The sequence below is a fragment of the Harpegnathos saltator genome, unplaced genomic scaffold (genome assembly GCF_003227715.2).
Source record: "Harpegnathos saltator strain DR-91 unplaced genomic scaffold, Hsal_v8.6 scaffold58, whole genome shotgun sequence".
Taxonomy (NCBI): Eukaryota; Metazoa; Arthropoda; class Insecta; order Hymenoptera; family Formicidae; genus Harpegnathos; species Harpegnathos saltator.
The window spans coordinates 510,246-528,140 of record NW_020230404.1 but is presented as its reverse complement, the minus strand read 5'-3'; the positions used below and the strand labels follow the sequence as shown (position 1 = coordinate 528,140).

Below are 17,895 nucleotides of genomic sequence, written 5' to 3'. Positions count from 1 at the left end.
AGTTTACAAGTTCTTTGAAAAAGAACAGACGTACGAGCTGCAAAGTGTAATTCCTAGAAAATTCCTATGCGATAACCAATCCGTATTCAACAAGTACTACTACGTTTGGAATGTCATTCTCAGGCTGATGTCTGACAGAACTTCTGTAACTCCGGAAGCCAAACGAGTCAAGATTGAGTGTCGAAAATTAGAAATTTTACAGTGTTACGGAGATTTGTCGTCGGTGTTAAACGGATTTGTTTAACAAGTACGACGGCCGAGCTCGTGAAATATTACGTTTTGCTCCATTTCTGATTATTGTTTCGTCCATATCGCGCTTAATGGCACTTGACTGCTTTCTTCGTGTGCTCGTCTGCATTCCAACCACCGCTCGACTCTCGTGACGATGTTCATGACGTAATTAAGTTATACCATAGTGATGTGTTAGTTGATTTCTCATTTAGCGATTTATTTACCATTTTGCTCTGTCACTGCGATTAAATATAACGTGAAACTCACTGCTCGGCCCGACAGACAAGATGGATAGCAATAAAGATGAGGCAGAGCGGTGCATGGAGTTCGCGGGACGCTATATGCGAGAAAAAAAATACGAGGAGGCCGAAAAGTTCGCTCGGAAAGCTCAGAAACTTTATCCGATGAAAAAGGCCGATGGTACGTAGATATCAGATTTCTAGGACAGCAGAACTATCAGTGGTTAATGCCAGTGTTTTATACTATATTCATACATATTTCTACTGTGCTAATAAACTTAATTATTCATTAGGATAAAGACAGCTTCTATATAAATATTTTCTTATATTATAACAGGAGGGTCATTGTCAATATTAATTAATTGTGTTTGTAGACTTGTTAGCAGAAGTATCAATACTTTTGAAGCAAAACCAAAAGCCTGAGTCTGCTGAACCTACTGTTAGAAAGCGTCAGAATGTAACTAAAGATGGAGCGCATCCTCAAACTGCAAGTGAATACACGAAAGATCAGATGGAACATGTGGAAAGGTAGCTGTTTTAATAAGATTATTTCAGTAGTTTGAATAGTTCATAGCATAGTTCATAGCATAGTTCATAGCATAGTTCATAGTTCATAGCATCTAAGGAATAGATATATATATTTCTGTTATATTGCTTTTATAGTTTTTACCATCAATATTTTTAATGTTTATTTAAAACAAGAATATTGCTTATTGCAGGATAAAGAAATGCAAGGATTATTATGAAATCTTAGGAGTCACCAAAGAAGCTACTGACAGTGATATTAAAAAGGCATATAAAAAATTAGCGCTTCAATTACATCCTGATAAAAATAAAGCACCAGGTGCTGCTGAAGCCTTTAAGGGTAAGTCAATCTATTTATGAAAAGTAAAATTTAGAATTACTATATTTATAACAAAAATTGTGAAATAATATCTGTTCTTTTACAGCAATCGGAAATGCAGTTGCCATTCTTACTGATCCTGAAAAACGGAAACAATATGATATGTATGGCCCTGAGGAAGAACGAATGCAAAATGTACAAACCCAACGTCAAGGCCATACACATTATAATTATACTCGAGGATTTGAAGGTATTTAAAAAGAAAAGGAAAATTTATGTCGTTAAATAAATTTTTTCTTTAGTCTGTACATAAAAATATTTTTCCATTTTAGCTGATATTACAGCTGAAGAATTATTCAACATGTTCTTTGGTGTCGGTTTCCCACAGCAAGAATTTTATATGCGTCGACCAGGTGGGAGATGGATGAGACAGCAAGATGCACAGGCACAACATGCTCATTCCCAGGTAAAGTGAAACAATAATTGGATTTTCAACGATTTCAATGAAAAATATTTACAAATAAATTATTTTTTAGCAAGCTAATGGATATACAACATTTCTTCAGATGTTACCGGTTTTATTATTAATATTGTTAACCATGATGAGTAGTTTTTTCATATCTGATCCAGTTTATAGTCTACATTCGAATTCGTAAGTATAGTTAATAATACTTGAGTGTGGTTATAAAATCTTATTCTCATAAGATACATAATTAGGATATATTGATGTTTTCCTCATTCATATATTGATAATTTTGATCATTCATATCGATGTTTTCCTCATTCATATATTGATAATTTTGATCATTCATATTGATGTTTTCCTCATTCACATATTGATGATTTTGATCATTCATATTGATGTTTTTCTCATTCACAGGAAATATTCTGTATCCAGAACAACTCAAGGTTTAAAAATACCCTATTATGTTAAGGAAAACTTTCATAGTGAATATCAAGGCAGTCTGCGTAGATTAGAAATTTCAATTGAAGAGGAATTCATGAATAGTTTGAGACAAACTTGTGTCAGGGAGAAGAATTATAGTATGTATACATATTATTTTCTTGTTTTCTCCAATGTTAGATATATTTCTAATATGGTAACTGATATAGTAGCTTTTTCGATAGAGAGAGAGAGAGAGAGAATGTTTTATAATACTTTCCTGAATTAATCTTTTTATAACGTTGACATAGGGGAAACTATGATGTGGAAAGCCCGTAATTTTGGAGACCAAGATCTATTTTTGAAAGCTAAAAGTCTCGAAACACCTTCGTGTAGAAGACTACAAGAGATGCAAGCCTGATAGACAAAACTTGTAACTAAATAAATAAGAGTCTGTTGTAGATAGATGTATATTATATTATATTCACACACATGTAATTGTTTTCGGGTGTAACGAGTACATATATCTGGCATAAGCTGCAATTATTACATGTATCACATTTATATGTACACCCAAAGTACATTCAAATATTTATCAAAGTTTCACACAATGTTCTCTCAAGGAGAATATGTATGTGCTGTGCGTTTGTTCTGTTATTTATTCCATGTATAAGTTATAAATTGCATGACGAATGACTGAGTACACACAATACGGAACTTATAAACTTATAAATAATAGATAAAATTATAAATTTTAGTAATTAGACCATAGTAATTAAAGGCGAAAGAGTCTTTGCTCTCTTAGCTTTCTTATTCTTAAATTAATTTCCTTCGTAAATTGGTTTTAAAAATCACTTAAAAATAACTTGTAAAATTAACAGTACAGTGCGTGTAACTTCCCTTCAGCATTGCATACAAAATTTTGGTACTGTGGGTTCCATTGGGGTACCAGTCATTCTAAATACTCGATGATTTGTAATGAGCGAAATAAAAGCCTAGTATTTGTAAGTATAATTACACAGATAATTATAATATAGACTGTAATTATTACGAGAAACTCTATAAATGCAATTATAATCTCAGTGATTCTTATTTTACACCTGAAGTGTTACTGGCATGCATGTTAGCCAATTAGTATGCACACACTCGATGACTTTTAAAGATCTATAAACTTATAATTATGTATATAATTCAGCAAGAAAGGGAACAATTCGACAAAAAATATGCTTATATAATTTTAATTTCTATTTAATTATGTTTTAAATTTCTTTGTCTATGCTGAATCCTAGCTGTATTAAATTATAATCGAATCTTTTATTAATATTACAATTGCAGAGAGATTTAATATATTAATATTGTTTATACAAATCAGAATAAATTTATTATATGTTGTATAATAATATTGCATAAAGTTATCTTATAACTATTATGTTATATTTGAACAGTGTATTTTGTAAAATAATTTTCTTAGAATCAGTAAAGAATCCTCACTTGTTAAGATATCTTCAAGTTTAATTATATAACTTGGATAGATTTTAATCAATTCTTGTCTTTGTCTTGGTGGTCTTATATGTAAGATTTCTTAATATAGCACATATATGTGAAATTGGAGAGTTATCAATAAATTTCATCTCATATAATAAAATAAATTATTAATTAAAATGATTAATATAAATTCCTTATGTGTTATAAAATATTAACCCAGTAAGCACAGATCTCTAAAGGATGTCCTAAAAACGTCTCTAGGACATCTCCCGAAACATCCTTTGGAGGTTTTCTACTGTCTAGGAAGATAATGGATTATAATCTGGAGAATTTCTGTTGTATCAGACAAATTTTATTGGTATTAGATTAAGTCGATAATAAGAGTTTACGTTTTAGGATATTACACAAATTGCTATATAAATAAAAGTAAAAAAAGAATACATACATACATATATATACGTTTAACATGTTTATATATATATAAAAGTTTAGAATCATTGCATATAATTTTTAGCACATATCTCTTTATGGTAAAAATATAAATTAAATTAAAAATATTTATCCTTTAGATTGCTGTTTTTATTTAATAAAATACTAATGTCTAAATGTTATTTAGCCAAAGTTATATGAATTTTCTGACAAGTGATATTTTCTTAAAAATTAACGATCCGTAATAAATTATTATAATAAATGCTAATAACAAGATAAGTTGGAAAGCATGTTAACTTGAAGTTTTTAATCTACATAAATATATATAAAGTTGAATAGATATTTTTTTAAGTGTTATATGATTGTAACTTGAAATTTATTAAATACAAAAATTTTTATCCAAATTGATCGAATTATGCGGCATAAACAAAAATACGCATAAGTAATACTTATATTATTTAAAAGAATAAATATTTCAGTTTAATTTGCATATAAGCAACGCGTACAATTGTAGCGCTTATTTTGTTGAACTAAGATTGAAACAAAAGTGACAGCTACAGTAAACAAACGAATCTATATATAAAGTTTGTTAAGAAACGAATAGAAAACTTCAAGTTAATTTTTTTTTTCTTTAAAATGCAATTATCATATTTTCAATAGACGTAATATTTCAATGTAAAAATTTAATTGAAAGATAATGTTAAAGGGATCCTGGAGCCGAAGTGAACCAATAGCGTGATATGAGCCTAAGGCCATATCTATAATATCTATAATCAGTCAGAAGACGTGTCGTGTGTCGTACACATGCGCACAATCTTGATTTTTGTGTCGGTTATGAGGTTCTGATTGGTACGTACGACATACAATGGGCCTGATAAGCGCATGATGAAGAGATATGGGAAAGAGAGATGATGGAGGGGGAAAGGATTGGACGAGTAAATTTACAATATATAGTTTTATTTTTCTATTATATATATATATATAGTTTTAATATGTATTAGTTGTTTTTCTCAAAAATATCTTTTGATCGGTGCGGGAACTTATCCTGCTGACACGGCGACGTACACTGCTGGTGGGGGAACGTACCCTGCTGATGCGGGAATGTATCCAGCCGATGCTGGAAGGATAACGTATCTAACGGGCGGGGGTATAGGCCTTGGTAGGCGTGACATTTTCTTGCGCCGCTGCCGCGCCCGCCGCTCCTTATGATATAACTGCAAATAAAAATATATTATCTTTAATTATATTTAAATTCATAATATTGCACGCACGCACGCACGCACGCACGCAAGTATATTTACAGAAATTCACCTTTTTCTGCATGTGCGCATTATTTGCCGCGGTCTCTGCCGGGTAAACCAATGGCGGTACCGGCGCCTCCGGCGCTGACATTTTTCTCTTATATATAGAGCCTTTGCCTTTTTGCTGAAATTTAAAAATGTTATTAATTTATGTTATAACGTATACACATATATAATAAATAAATAAAAATATAATAATGGAGGTGAACTTACATCTTGGTATTCTTACTACAAGCAAGCACTTTATATGTAACACTGATCTTCATTCTTTTCTTCACCAAGGCACCGAAAAGACCAAGGCTGACACAGTCTTCTTTTCTTCTGACACGGAGACTGTTTCCAAACAAGAGAATATCGGCCGACTCCTTCCCGATTCGAGACGCGGCACACGTACACAATCAAAAACGAAAATGTTTTGATTGTATGCGTGTGAGCTGCATCTCGACTTCTAACACGTGCGCCATTGCCACATAATTCCTTATCCCGCACGACCGTAACATGCTACGAATAAAGAGCAAGCGAGATGACATATTATCAAAGAGTGCCGAAGTCTCGCGACGATCTGTTTACGTATCGGTTTTCATAGTGACATCTCGTTTGCTCTTGTTTTCGCTATCGCTTTCGCCACGTTGGGAATCTCTCTGCAGCACTGAATTCACGAATTTAAATATCTCATGACATAAAAATTATAACTTTTGTGTTTTGCGTGTTATCGAAATTTGAAAATGGTTACAATGGCTTAATGAGATATTTTACCATTAAAATGACACCAAACACGACACAAATCGGACAACTTATAAATAATTTATAAATATATAATACAAATATTGCATATCTATTTAAAAATTATGCGATTTATGACGTGTTTGGTGTTATTTTAATGGTCAATTTCATCGGTCGATTTAAAATCATCAGTTTGATGATTTTGAAATTTCCAAAGGTCAGTAAGTTAACAAAAATCAGGGCGTTGTTGTAACAATATATTCTTGAGACTAAATAGAGTAAAAAGGTCTAGTACCACTTTTTCTTTCGACAAATAGTTAGCGAGATATCGTAAATTAAATATTGAAAAAGTTATCAAGTTTTCCTTAAATAATCTCAAAAAATATTAGGCAAATAAAAAAATGTTTTAGACAAAAGTTGTTCAAATTAATTGATAGAAAAAGACGGTGTAATAAAAAATTGGGGCAATTAACGGCTTGCATCTGACTTAAGATTTTAATGTATTGCTTAGCTTATTATAGAAGCTTAGAATCAAATTCCAGGAAAGTCCCAAGAAGAACCAAGATTTTATTTTTATTATAATTATATATTTCACGTTTTATAATTTGTATAATGTAACAATTTCTGTGAGTTCTGATAAAATTTTCTTAAAGTTTTCCTCTCACGTCTTATAAGAAATATTGGTGTTTGTATTGTAATTGAACTGCAGTCGCAATATATTAATAATTATTATTATTTACATTAATGAGATGTGATATTTTCTTCCTCATAGTTACGCTATACTTTATTTCATATCTCTTGCTATTCTCTCTTTCAAAAGTTCAATGAATACGCTAAATTTCCTCTCTTGATATCTATTTCAGTGGAATATGTATTTGGTTGGAAAGTTATGCGCGCACGCATGAGGCAGTCATCATCTGTTCTTGTCGTCTCACGCCGGACATCACTGTCGCCACTGCTTCGAAACATGAATGAACACACGAACGTGCCGTAGCGCGCGTGCGAAGTAAGGAGATTCCGAGGTATCGATATTTGCGTGCTGAAGCGCGAGCAGATAGGAGCGGGAATTCATGTAATACAACAGCAAAATCAGGATATGTATCGCGAATAAAGGATAAGCAAAGACTGCTCATTTGTCATGTACACGATGAATATTAATCTCGTAATGAATACTGGAACGTCGTCCGACACGGCGAAAGCTCGCTGTCGATTGCTGTATGCCAATCGATCTGATCGTTCGTCATCGATCAAGCGGCTTGAAACGTTCGGAAAACTCGGTACTTCGGCACCGGCTTGAACATTTCGAACGGTTCGATCACGCGACTCCGAGTTTCTTAGGGTTAGTAGAAGTCACCGCTCTCCATCGCACAACTTTTTAATCGCGCCCCTGTGCTGCGGTCTTTGCGCCTGAGGGCGGGCAACGCGACACACGTAGCCGTTATGGCCAGGAGCGGTGTGCGCAGGCGTGTATATCGGGTCTCGGTGCAGCAGGCGCACGCACCCCGTCGTCGCGTAGCGTCGCGGTTCGAGCAACAGAGTGCTGTGTATACACCCCCGCCCACGTATTATTTTGTGCGGTCAGCCCGAAGTCAGCCAGCCAGCCAGCCACGCTTCCTCCGATCTCGCGAGCGGACGGGGAACCGCCTGGCTTAGGGACAGCCAGGGCGGATGATGCATTCGTTATTTTACGAGGGGCAACCACGGGCCGCGCTACCGCGCCACGTAAGGAAACTTTAACGTGACACCGCGGACGAGCATGATTCTGGCTGGATCAGACCACTTCTTAGCGGGTAAGTCCACTATTCAGCCGGGTCTATGTCACCTCGACGACGATCCCAGAGACCGTGCTTAGGCATACCGGCTGTCCTATTGCGAACGAAGGGATACTGTGAACGGGAACGATCAGCACGTAGCGTTAATGACAGTGCAAATCGTGAGCCTTGATTCAGAAATTGAGCCCGTCCCTCAGAGAGCCATCGGCTTCGACCTCGCTCGCGACCGTCGCCGCATCGCTGGGACGCGTCGACGGTCGCGTCCTGGCTGTCAGGAGTCGGCAACGCCACTTCCGAATGCCCTATCGGTCGGTCGGATAATTCGACATTGATTTTTGCGGAGCCTTCGACGGCTCCGGACGATCGAGAGTCTCAGCGATCCGCATTGCGCAAGCGGATTCTCAAATTTGGAGAAAGTGCAATACGCTGGTGGAGGTGAAACAACACAACGGAAAGAACGCGGCGCACCGAGACGCCGACGGACAACGGCGACAAGCGTCGTCGAGGCGAAGCGATCGCGCGCGTCGTAAATCGAACAGGCCGCGGCTGGCGACAGTGAATAATTCCTACCGTCCTTTTCTTTTCTTTTCCCTTTTTTTTTTACTCCCTTTCGTCGCACGTTGACGGGGAACGTGCGTGCCGGCGCTGCGCAATATCGTACTCCGCGGGTAGTTTGTGTCACAACTGGAGCGATAATAAATTATTCCAGGTCATTACGGCGTAATATGTCGTCGCCGCGTTAACGCGCTCGATACAACATATATACGTCGGATATGCGTGTATAGTTGGCCAAAATCCCAAGTCCGAAGCAAGACGGGAGGATTCGACACGTCGGCGACCTCGGGGACTCGCAAAATCGGTTTCTCGATTGTAACAGGACGATTCTCCCCGCATTTCTTTCCCCGCTCGGCCACGAAATTCGCTCGATCGCGAGGATTTGAACCTTGCCGCACTGATTCGCGGCAAAGAGAAGAAAGAACTCGTGAGACACCCGGTAGATATGTGTTCGCGAGCCGATTCGCGTAGCGTAGTGTTTGTTATCGTCTACCGCTCGCACAGACGTACGGTTCTTCTGTTGCCGATGTCACCGGGTAAGGCTCACGTTGCGCAGAAATCTGTAAACAGTAAGCAAATTAGCTAGTCGTAGTCGAGTATTCGTTGGTCAGAGAGAGAGAGAGAGAGAGAGAGAGAGAGAGAGAGAGAGAGAGAGAGAGAGAGAGAGAGAGTAATCAAGTACGGCTGGTGAAGTCGCTCACATTTTTCTGTGCGCCAAGACTCTAACATCTCGCGAACGAACCTGATAAAAGCCTATGAAGCGGCCGAGGAACTTCCGTCCGAGCGACGCTTCGACGTTGAGAAATTTGTGAAATACGCCGAGGGAGTTCTAATGTTGTATATTATATGACAGTGTGTGCGTACTTAAATTATTCATACGAGTCGCTGAATTATGAAGCGGCGGAGGATTACATATCGATTACTTAAGAAAAGATTACAATCGCTGAATCGATCAGCCGGCTAAACTGTCGACGGCCGCCGCTGTGCAGTTTCTCCCGGCGCTCGGTCAAAATATTCATCCGGGGATCTTGCGCGGAAGTAATGAATCGTTAAAGTGCGCGGCAACTTTCACGATAACCGCTTATCGGGCACACGCGCGATAGCCCGCGGAGCGTGCGTTAATTAATCCGCTTTCCGCCGATGTCGAGCGAAGTCGCTTGAACGCGGCACGTGGAAAGACGAAGGAGAAGTGAAGGGGAAACAGGAGATTCTGCGGCGGCTGCTCGGAGCGTTTTATGCACTCGAATATTCGAGACGCGCGTCCTCCTTCGCGAGAAAAAAGAAAAAAATCGATGATGTCGGAAGGACGTACTACAGGCGTAGCAGGATCAATATAAACTTGATCGCGCTAATGGGCTATCGGAAGTTTCTGTTTCATTAGCACGTGACGGCGCATCCGACGTCGTAAGAAAATATGTATCACCCCGGAGCAAATACTCTCTTATGTCACGAATTAAAAGGTGTCTCTTGAGAAATTAGATAGAGAGTGGCGGCTATCGGGAGAGGAGATCGTGTCGAGTCACGTCTCGAGTTTGCAAAATGTCGCTTCAGCTCGACGACGATTGTTGGATAATCCTCGCTTGATTGTCGCTTTTTCTCTTTCGTTGCGTTTTTCGAAATAGAACGCTATTTCCGTAGTCCCTCGCCGCTCGGTCAATCGTGGGTGATCCGAACACGGGGGGGGGCGCAGGATTAACGATCAATCGACGTAGTATCTGGCGAACGTACGGTTGTCCTGAAAAATCAAAATTCCCAAGTTCGAAAAGCGGAACGATTTCCCGATAAGTCGCACGGAGGAAAGAGTTCGATGATGAATGAATTGAACGACGAGGGAAACAAACGCATTTTGCTGAAAGGAACCAGGATTCCTCATCCTTATGAAGCAAATTCAGCTCGGGGAAACAGAAATCTCCACGAGAAAATATGTTCGTCGTTTTAATTCGATCGATCTTCTCGAGACAATATCTCAAAGTACAATTTTCTCGAAGTGTACAATTGTTCTGAAGACTACTACTTCAAAAATAATATATACAAGTGTATTAATATCCCCGTTTGAGCACACTTCATGTAGATATCAAAACACCTGCATTTTATTTCTGCCCTCTCGTTGTCGTATACGCGTCACTAAACAATGATTGTTTCGATGAAATTGTACTTTCGGTAAAATTGTCTGAATATTCGGAGTTCGATGTTACGAAGTTGGGTTTTCGGGAAATTGAATCATTTTAAAAATCTCGATATTTTTCCGGCTCGACCAAACCGAAACGTCTCTCCAGCTCCGCGTAGTCCGCAGTTGAAACCTGCAACTGATACTCACTTTTCTCACATAAACTCTCTCTCTCTCTCTCTCTCTCTCTCTCTCTCTCTCTCTCTCTCTCTCTCTGTCCGAGCGTGGAGATTGATCGGCACACTCGGGGAGGAAAAAAGGATCCGACGGCGCGCTTCTTGTCCGTTATGCAAATCGTATTAAAGCCGATCCTCGCTCGGGGCTATTTCAGTACCTGTGGAAGCGACTGCAGTTCTGGGTGCCGTTGCTGGTTTCATAGTCCTACTACTGGCTCTCTTTCTCTACTTATCCCGGAAGTGGTGCTTCACGCCGCCCTCGTCCACCGCGCTCTTCGGCGGAGTCTGTGTGCCTCTCTGTGAGTCCACCAACAGCTCCACATCTCAAATCTCGAAAAACATAGGTACATGATCCAGTGGTTTATTCCGCCCTCCGTCCTTATCTCCGCGGCGATCTCGTAAACTGCCTGCTCGCTTTTGTCTCGACGATATCCGAAAGTAGATGAAACTTTTCCCCTCGGCGCGCACAATTAATTTTTGATGATTTGGTCCACTTGGAACTCTTGAGCGGGGAATAATCTCAATCTTGTCTCCTCGAGCTTCCGCGACAGTCAATTCCAAATTTATCCGACAAACTGTCACGTTGCAAACAGTCCGAAGAAATTGTATAATTGATCACGGTGAATTACTGCTTGCCAAATTCCTGGGGATTTTCGGATATCTGTCTCCTCGAGGCGCGAACAGTTCGCAGTAATCAGCACATTCGTCCGACAGGGAAGGCATTCTCCTACTCGGATCCTGAAACAAGCTCCGATTCAGAGGAAGACGCCCTACGACGATTGAATTCGCGCTCGCATCCTCCGCCGGATACGCTGACTATCCAAGCGGAAGATGGACCGACCACCATCGTGGGTCAGTAACAACGCGACACAATCTAACTTAATCTTGGAATATTAAGAATAGGCAATAATGAGTAACATTGATGCGACTCTATTCTAAAAGCAAAGATACTACCGAGCGAAGATGACTGAATTTCAATTAGTATTCTAGGAATAACTAGCAACTATAGTTTCCCTCCGGTTTGCCAATGTGTTTATTGTTTCTAGATGCTGGGACGACTTCCAGCAGCTGCACTGAGGAACACCCTCCGGCAGATCAACAACAGGTGATCTCTCGAATCCGTTTGAAAAGAATATCCTCGAATATCGTTTGAGGAATCAGGAAGATAATTTGAAGAATTTTACAATCATCTCTAATCTAAATAGCTCGTGCCAACTAGCCAATATAATTTCAAGTATATAATTTTAAAATGTGTGGCAATGTGTTCTATATACTCTTTTTAAATGAATATGGCAAAACGGTCTAATACAGTTGAGAGCACACAAGTTGCATTTGAAGTGACGTTGATTTGAAGAAGACGTTCGTGGCAGCGTAGCAGGAAAGAAAATTGAATTCATCATGTCTCTCGTTTTGTCTTGTAGTGCGTAGTGGAAGTCGGAGCTTCTAGCATTATACTCGACAGTAGGGAGCAGGAAATAGAAGTCGAGCAAAATGAGCCGACGACTAATGACGTCATCAGGACGATGGGCACAACGACTACAGAGGAAATCGGCGGTCTGGAAGTCGCTTTCTTATACGACGCCCCGATGCGCGAGATGACAGTTCGTATACTTGCTTCATGACATTAAATCTAGTTCCAGTTCTAATTCGCACGACTCTCCCGTGCCAATTACTATCCTCTCGACTGATCCATTGTCTCCCTCAGGTTCACGTGCTGCAAGGTCGAAACTATCCACCCGGCATCGGCGGCAGCCAGGTACGGCTGGTCCTTTTACCGTCGAAGAAACAGAGACGCAAAACTCGAGTCCGCCAAGGGACGTCCCCGCAGTACATGGAGAGCTTCTTGCTTCCTCGTGTGAATCCGGAGGACGTGAATGCGATGGGAGTGCGGCTCAGAGTATATCTTTGGGGCGGCAGGATGATGCGTCGGGAGAGATTGTTGGGCGAAGCCAGGGTGTCTTTCGACCAGATCAATCTCCAACTAGAAACTACCCTCTGGTTGACTCTTCAGCCGCCGCTTTCCTCCTCGGTAAGAAGTTCGCCAGTCTTCCTCGTGACTGATGATCTGTAATGTATTTCTTCAATATGAATGTGCGATATTCTTTTGTATATTATAATTATATGAAATATACTTTTATAATAATATCCAAATTGAAACGATAAAAAAAAACTGAGTCAGCTACACGTAAGAAATTAAATTATATTAAAAAGGTTAAAATATATAATAGAGTTATATATTCACTTATAGCTATAATCTTTTTGCAGTGTTCTACCGTATCTCGATTGACATAATTGATAAATCGTGCACATGGTATTATAATTGCATCATGTTTCTAGGCACAGGATTGGGGGACCACCAGCAGTCTTACTCGCAGCGACTCCACGGGATCTCAGCAGTCGGTCCAGTCGTACGCCTCACCTGCCGTACCACCTTACGGCAGCAGCATGAAGGGCGGCAGTGTCGCGGAGATTCTAATCGGTTTGGCATACAACGGTACGACAGGCCGCTTGTCAGTGGAGATAATCAAGGGTTCCCATTTCCGCGGCGGCGGCGGAAACGACACAAAACCACCTGACACTTACGTGAAGCTGGCCCTGGTCGACAGCAACGGTCACGAGATGGGCCGGTCGAAGACAGGGCTGAAGCGTGCCCAGCCAAATCCTCTCTACAAGGAAACTTTCATATTTCAGGTAACTTTATGAGAATCCAACTCTCGCTCGTTGACAAAAACCCGAGTTTTGATGAGTTCAAGATAATTCTGAAAAGATAAAGTTAAATATTATTTCTCAATTCATATCTTCATGACTCTTAAAGTCTAATCTATTATAAGTCTATTAGATCCCTCGTTTGCGACGACCGTTTAAAAGGTCAAAGAGGATCTTGCGCTCTTGCTGTACGCTGAATTTCTGCTGCAGGTTGCTTTGTTCCAACTGGGGGATGTGACGCTCTTCTTGTCCGTGTATAATCGCCGGCGAGGTGGAATGGGCAGAAAGGGACGGGAGATGATCGGCTGGCTCTGCCTCGGTCTCAACAGCTCCGGGTCCGAGGAGTTGCAGCATTGGAATGACATGCGGACGGCGCGCCAGCCGACGCAGGTGCAACGTTGGCACTCGCTGTTGCGCCCTTGAAGCAGCCCTGAGCACGCGCCTGCCACGGATTGATGATTCTCGAAACAGCAGTTCGAGCGCGGACGGACCGGATTTGATACTTTGGCAATTCGCCGAAGGGTAAAGGAGAAAGGGAGAGATAGATAGATAGAGAGAGAGAGAGAGAGAGAGAGAGAGAGAGAGAGAGAGAGAGAGAGAGAAAACGGACGCGCATTTCCGGGGGGAAGGAACAGCCGCTCTCGCGCGGGGCGGACTTGTCTCGAGAGGGATCTCGACTACTTTCTCCTTATCTCGCGGAGATACTGCCCGGTCAAAGAACAACGGAAGTCAATACTCCAGTCGATCTGTCAATCGCAAGTCGGATCCCGAACAACGCAAATGTCCAATCACGACGTCTCATAAAGATACATCCCGTTGACCTCTTGGATGTCTGTTAATTAGACCATCAACACGAGCGTATAACAGTATCTCGTAAGGACCATCCACGAGAAACGTCCCGAGATCTCTCGGACGTGTTTGTCAAACACGAGTCTAACAGTGTGCACGCACGATGATGTCCTAGAAAAAGTTGCGCTAACTTCTCGCACACGTCTGTCGGACGGGAACGAGTGTGTCTGTTAACATCGCGGAGACGTCCGGGAAACGTCCTCTAGATCTCTCAGATGTCCGTTCGACGAAGTCGTCGGCCGGTATCGAATGGCGTCGCGAATTCAGACGACTCAGCAACGTTCTCTCGGGCGTCTGTTGGACAAACGCAAGTGTTCTGTTTCTTTGTTCCCTCCTCAAGTGGTGTCCCCCCCCCGTTCAAGGGCGTCCACAGAGGGGAATGTTCCGACGATGTCCCCTGCGACCGCGCGGGAGAAAACTCTTAGACGCCCTCTTAGAGGTTCCTCGGGCTTTTGTTTCTGTTGTTCGGGATGCTGTTTGAGATAATTGTAAATCTCTGAGTTGCAAACTCTCGCGTTTAAATGTACCAAGTACATTCCCTTTTTGATACGCTGGTGGGAGCAGAGCGGGTGGGTTGTCTTCGATGTCGAAGGGCCCCGACGTGATCGCGCGGTGTTGTCGACCGACGCGCACCGGCTCGATATGTGCCTGAGCCAATCTGAACCGTTTATTTTTTACTTTGTGCCTTTCACCCTTTTTAGGCCACGCGCCACGCTAAACGGAGAATTGTCGTGGAACGTGAGGCGGAGTTCAAGCGGCCAGGATTCGAACGGCCGTCTCGTCCCGAGACGGGCGATCTGCATCTCTCGACTTCACCGTACTGTAAGATACCGCAAGGGTGGCCACGCCGGTGTTTTTCGAGTCGACGAAACTGGGAAATTGTTGTGCGTATTGGTAGAAAGGTAAAAACCCGGGGGTAAAATTGCACGGAACTTTCGACTCGTGCGACGGTCAGTTGAATCATCGGAGACTTTGCATTCGCTCGCGCGGAGAACAATGTTGGAGGTGATTCGTGCGTCCACCCTTGAGACAAGACAAGACAGCCGGCACAGTGAATTGTCATCGTGCGATCGTGTCTGACGCTTTGCAGAACAATAACGAAATTGTTGAGACACCTCGGTCTGCCGTTCTTCTCTCTCAATCGCGCAACTCGAATGCGCGAACTGCTGAGCAAACGCGCGAGTTAACGCCATATCGATAATATAAGCATTTTCGATATTTCAACGTTATCTCTTTTTCAGTGCTTTTCGTGCACTTGCAGCTTTGTTGATTTGCATCGCTAAGTAACCTCGGCTACCTTAAGCTCTAAGCTTTAAGTGCGAAATTTCATCGGGAGAGAAGTTAATGAGTCTCTGCCTCGCCGAAGAACGTGTTCTCGCTTTACTTTTCTTATAAGTCTCTTTTTTGTCTTTTTTCCTTCTCCGTAAAATCTCTTCTACTTCACGAGACGCATAGTCGCATTGTGTGGACACACCGTCCGAATATCTCGGCAACGGCGTTGTTGTTCTTCAAATTATGAATCATCGCTATTACTGTGTCGTTTTGTCAATATTGACCCATCTTATAGTACATTCGACGGATATTCGATTTGCTTGTGTTTGCTCGCACGAATCGATATTGCAAACGTTGGGCCCGTGTTCTCGCCATGCATTTAACGTACAAACGTACACAGCTATCCGATTTCCACTGTCCGGTGTATCTCGGTGTATTCATGACATTATACTCGCGGTGTATCGTTAGCCGGAGATCAGACATTTTACCGGAACGGAGCGCAAGTGCCTCGACAGTCAATCCCGAGAGAAGGAGGTCGACCGCCACTTGCCGTCGATGAAAACGTCGAACTCGGCGAAATAATACACGGCAATTCGTCTTGTCGGCTGAAGAATAACACAGCAATGGTGCGATTCTGTAACTCGTTATTGGAGTTTACGACACTTTCGTTATCGTTGCGCAGCTTTTGTATACCGTAGAAAAGCTGCGCAACGATAACGAAACTGTCGTTAACTCCTCCAATAACAAGTTAAAGAATCGCACTACAGGGCACGTATTACGGACTCGCTCGGAATTAAGTTAAGTTATCCTCTAGATTTCTATCGTGTTTTCTAGGGAAAACGGAATTATTTTCCGATCGAAATCGCATCTGGACAAGTATCCATAATATATGCCCTGAATCGCCACCTGACCAATACCGAGAAGGCTCTCGCTATTAGTCCCTGTTGCGACTGGCAACGATCATGCTGGCCGTCCCGTTCGCCAAGACGCTATGCTTGTGCGTTTATGTTCATTTTTATACATAACGCGACGGTCTTCATTAACCTTTAGATTAGTTCGGTTCACTTAGCCGCGAGACCTTTCATCCTAATGCAAATCCGGCATCTTACGCTTCGTTCAGATATGTCTGAAGGAGTTCGGAATCGGAACGGGCTTAGAAGCGGCGAGTAAGTGGCGTTAAGCTGTGAGATTAAGAACACGGGTGTTGGTGTCTTGAGATGGTTCGAGAATGGATTGATACATGCGCGGGCGGCAATTGGCGCCATGGCGTCGACGACGATGACGACGACGATGACGACGACGATGACGACGACGACGACGACGATGACGACGATGACGACGACGACGACGACGACGACGATGATGACGATGTTGACAACGATGACGATGATGGTGATTTCAGGCCAAGATACCTCGATCGGGGGTGATCGGGATGACTTGTACGAGCGGGGCGGATTCACACAATTCAATGACGCACAATGACTCGCAAAACGCACTCCGTAAACGCAGATTGTGATTGTAGAGTCGATATAACTGTAACTCGAATTAGAAACATATACGAGTACATGAGTACGTTAGATAGAGATGTTATAATCAGTAACGTTAATATTAGAGAAAGTTTTTCGACGAGCAAACGGGGGTTCCCGCCGCGTTTATTGCACACTGTACCGTTAAGGCGTCGCGATTTCGATATGTCGCGCCATAAGTAACATTTTCGCTGTTCGGGCATTTTGTACGAGAAACTCGCGCCTGTCAGTATCAGGTGCCTAGCTGTTACTCTCGACAACGGAGATCATAGACTCTTGATTATCCGCGCGCTTCTCCTCGGTCGATACGAGTGTCTGAAAAAAGAGTAGTTATGAGTACACACTCGAGTTGCTTTTCAGATATGTTCAAAGGAGGCGTCTGGAGATCTCCAGCCACGCGAGTCCTTGCAACATCCGTATGAACATTCGTATTAACCGAATCGAATAGTTACCGCCGTGTCATGGCGGATACAAAGGAGATGACAGTGGTGATGCAACGTGAGGGGTAGGCTTAGACCAAAAGAAGAAAAAAGAAAATAAAAAAAAAAAAAGAGAAAGAGGGATAATATTAAGGGGACCCCCGGATCAACGGACGAAACCGGTGACTGATTAACGGACAAACAGATGCTGTGAATTATTTAACGCTTGACTTTTTCAAGCCTCTAGTGATAAATTTTCATCGTGATTATTAATCCATGCTCGAACTATTCTGTCATTTACGTCTTAGGGGTAAAACC

General features: G+C 41.8%; 3 protein-coding genes across 4 annotated transcripts; 2 read left to right on the top strand and 1 right to left on the bottom strand.

Annotated features, from left to right (window-relative positions):
* Positions 1-62: 62 nt before the first annotated feature.
* LOC105183436 (dnaJ homolog subfamily B member 12) lies at positions 63-3,279 on the top strand. 2 transcript variants are annotated; one of them, XM_025303856.1, is made up of 9 exons: positions 63-396; positions 514-651; positions 845-998; positions 1,190-1,335; positions 1,421-1,564; positions 1,647-1,780; positions 1,851-1,966; positions 2,195-2,358; positions 2,509-3,279. In XM_025303856.1, exons 2-9 carry the CDS (start codon positions 519-521, stop codon positions 2,616-2,618), a joined length of 1,101 nt encoding a protein of 366 aa, XP_025159641.1. In that variant the 5' UTR covers positions 63-396; positions 514-518; the 3' UTR covers positions 2,619-3,279. The 2 variants fall into 2 exon arrangements, with proteins under 2 accessions (XP_025159641.1, XP_011139840.1); XM_011141538.3 differs by having other exon boundaries at positions 63-422.
* A 1,814-nt stretch (positions 3,280-5,093) lies between these two features.
* Positions 5,094-5,991, bottom strand: LOC105183435 (uncharacterized). The gene is made up of 3 exons (XM_011141537.3): positions 5,626-5,991; positions 5,423-5,536; positions 5,094-5,325 (listed from the first exon to the last, which is right to left on the bottom strand). The coding sequence occupies exons 1-3, from the start codon at positions 5,676-5,678 to the stop codon at positions 5,109-5,111; spliced, it is 384 nt and encodes a 127-aa protein (XP_011139839.1). The 5' UTR covers positions 5,679-5,991; the 3' UTR covers positions 5,094-5,108.
* A 1,481-nt stretch (positions 5,992-7,472) lies between these two features.
* Syt14 (Synaptotagmin 14) lies at positions 7,473-17,626 on the top strand. The gene is made up of 8 exons (XM_011141535.3): positions 7,473-7,925; positions 10,961-11,149; positions 11,520-11,657; positions 11,852-11,910; positions 12,227-12,406; positions 12,511-12,834; positions 13,143-13,496; positions 13,722-17,626. The coding sequence occupies exons 1-8, from the start codon at positions 7,892-7,894 to the stop codon at positions 13,932-13,934; spliced, it is 1,491 nt and encodes a 496-aa protein (XP_011139837.1). The 5' UTR covers positions 7,473-7,891; the 3' UTR covers positions 13,935-17,626.
* Positions 17,627-17,895: the final 269 nt, after the last annotated feature.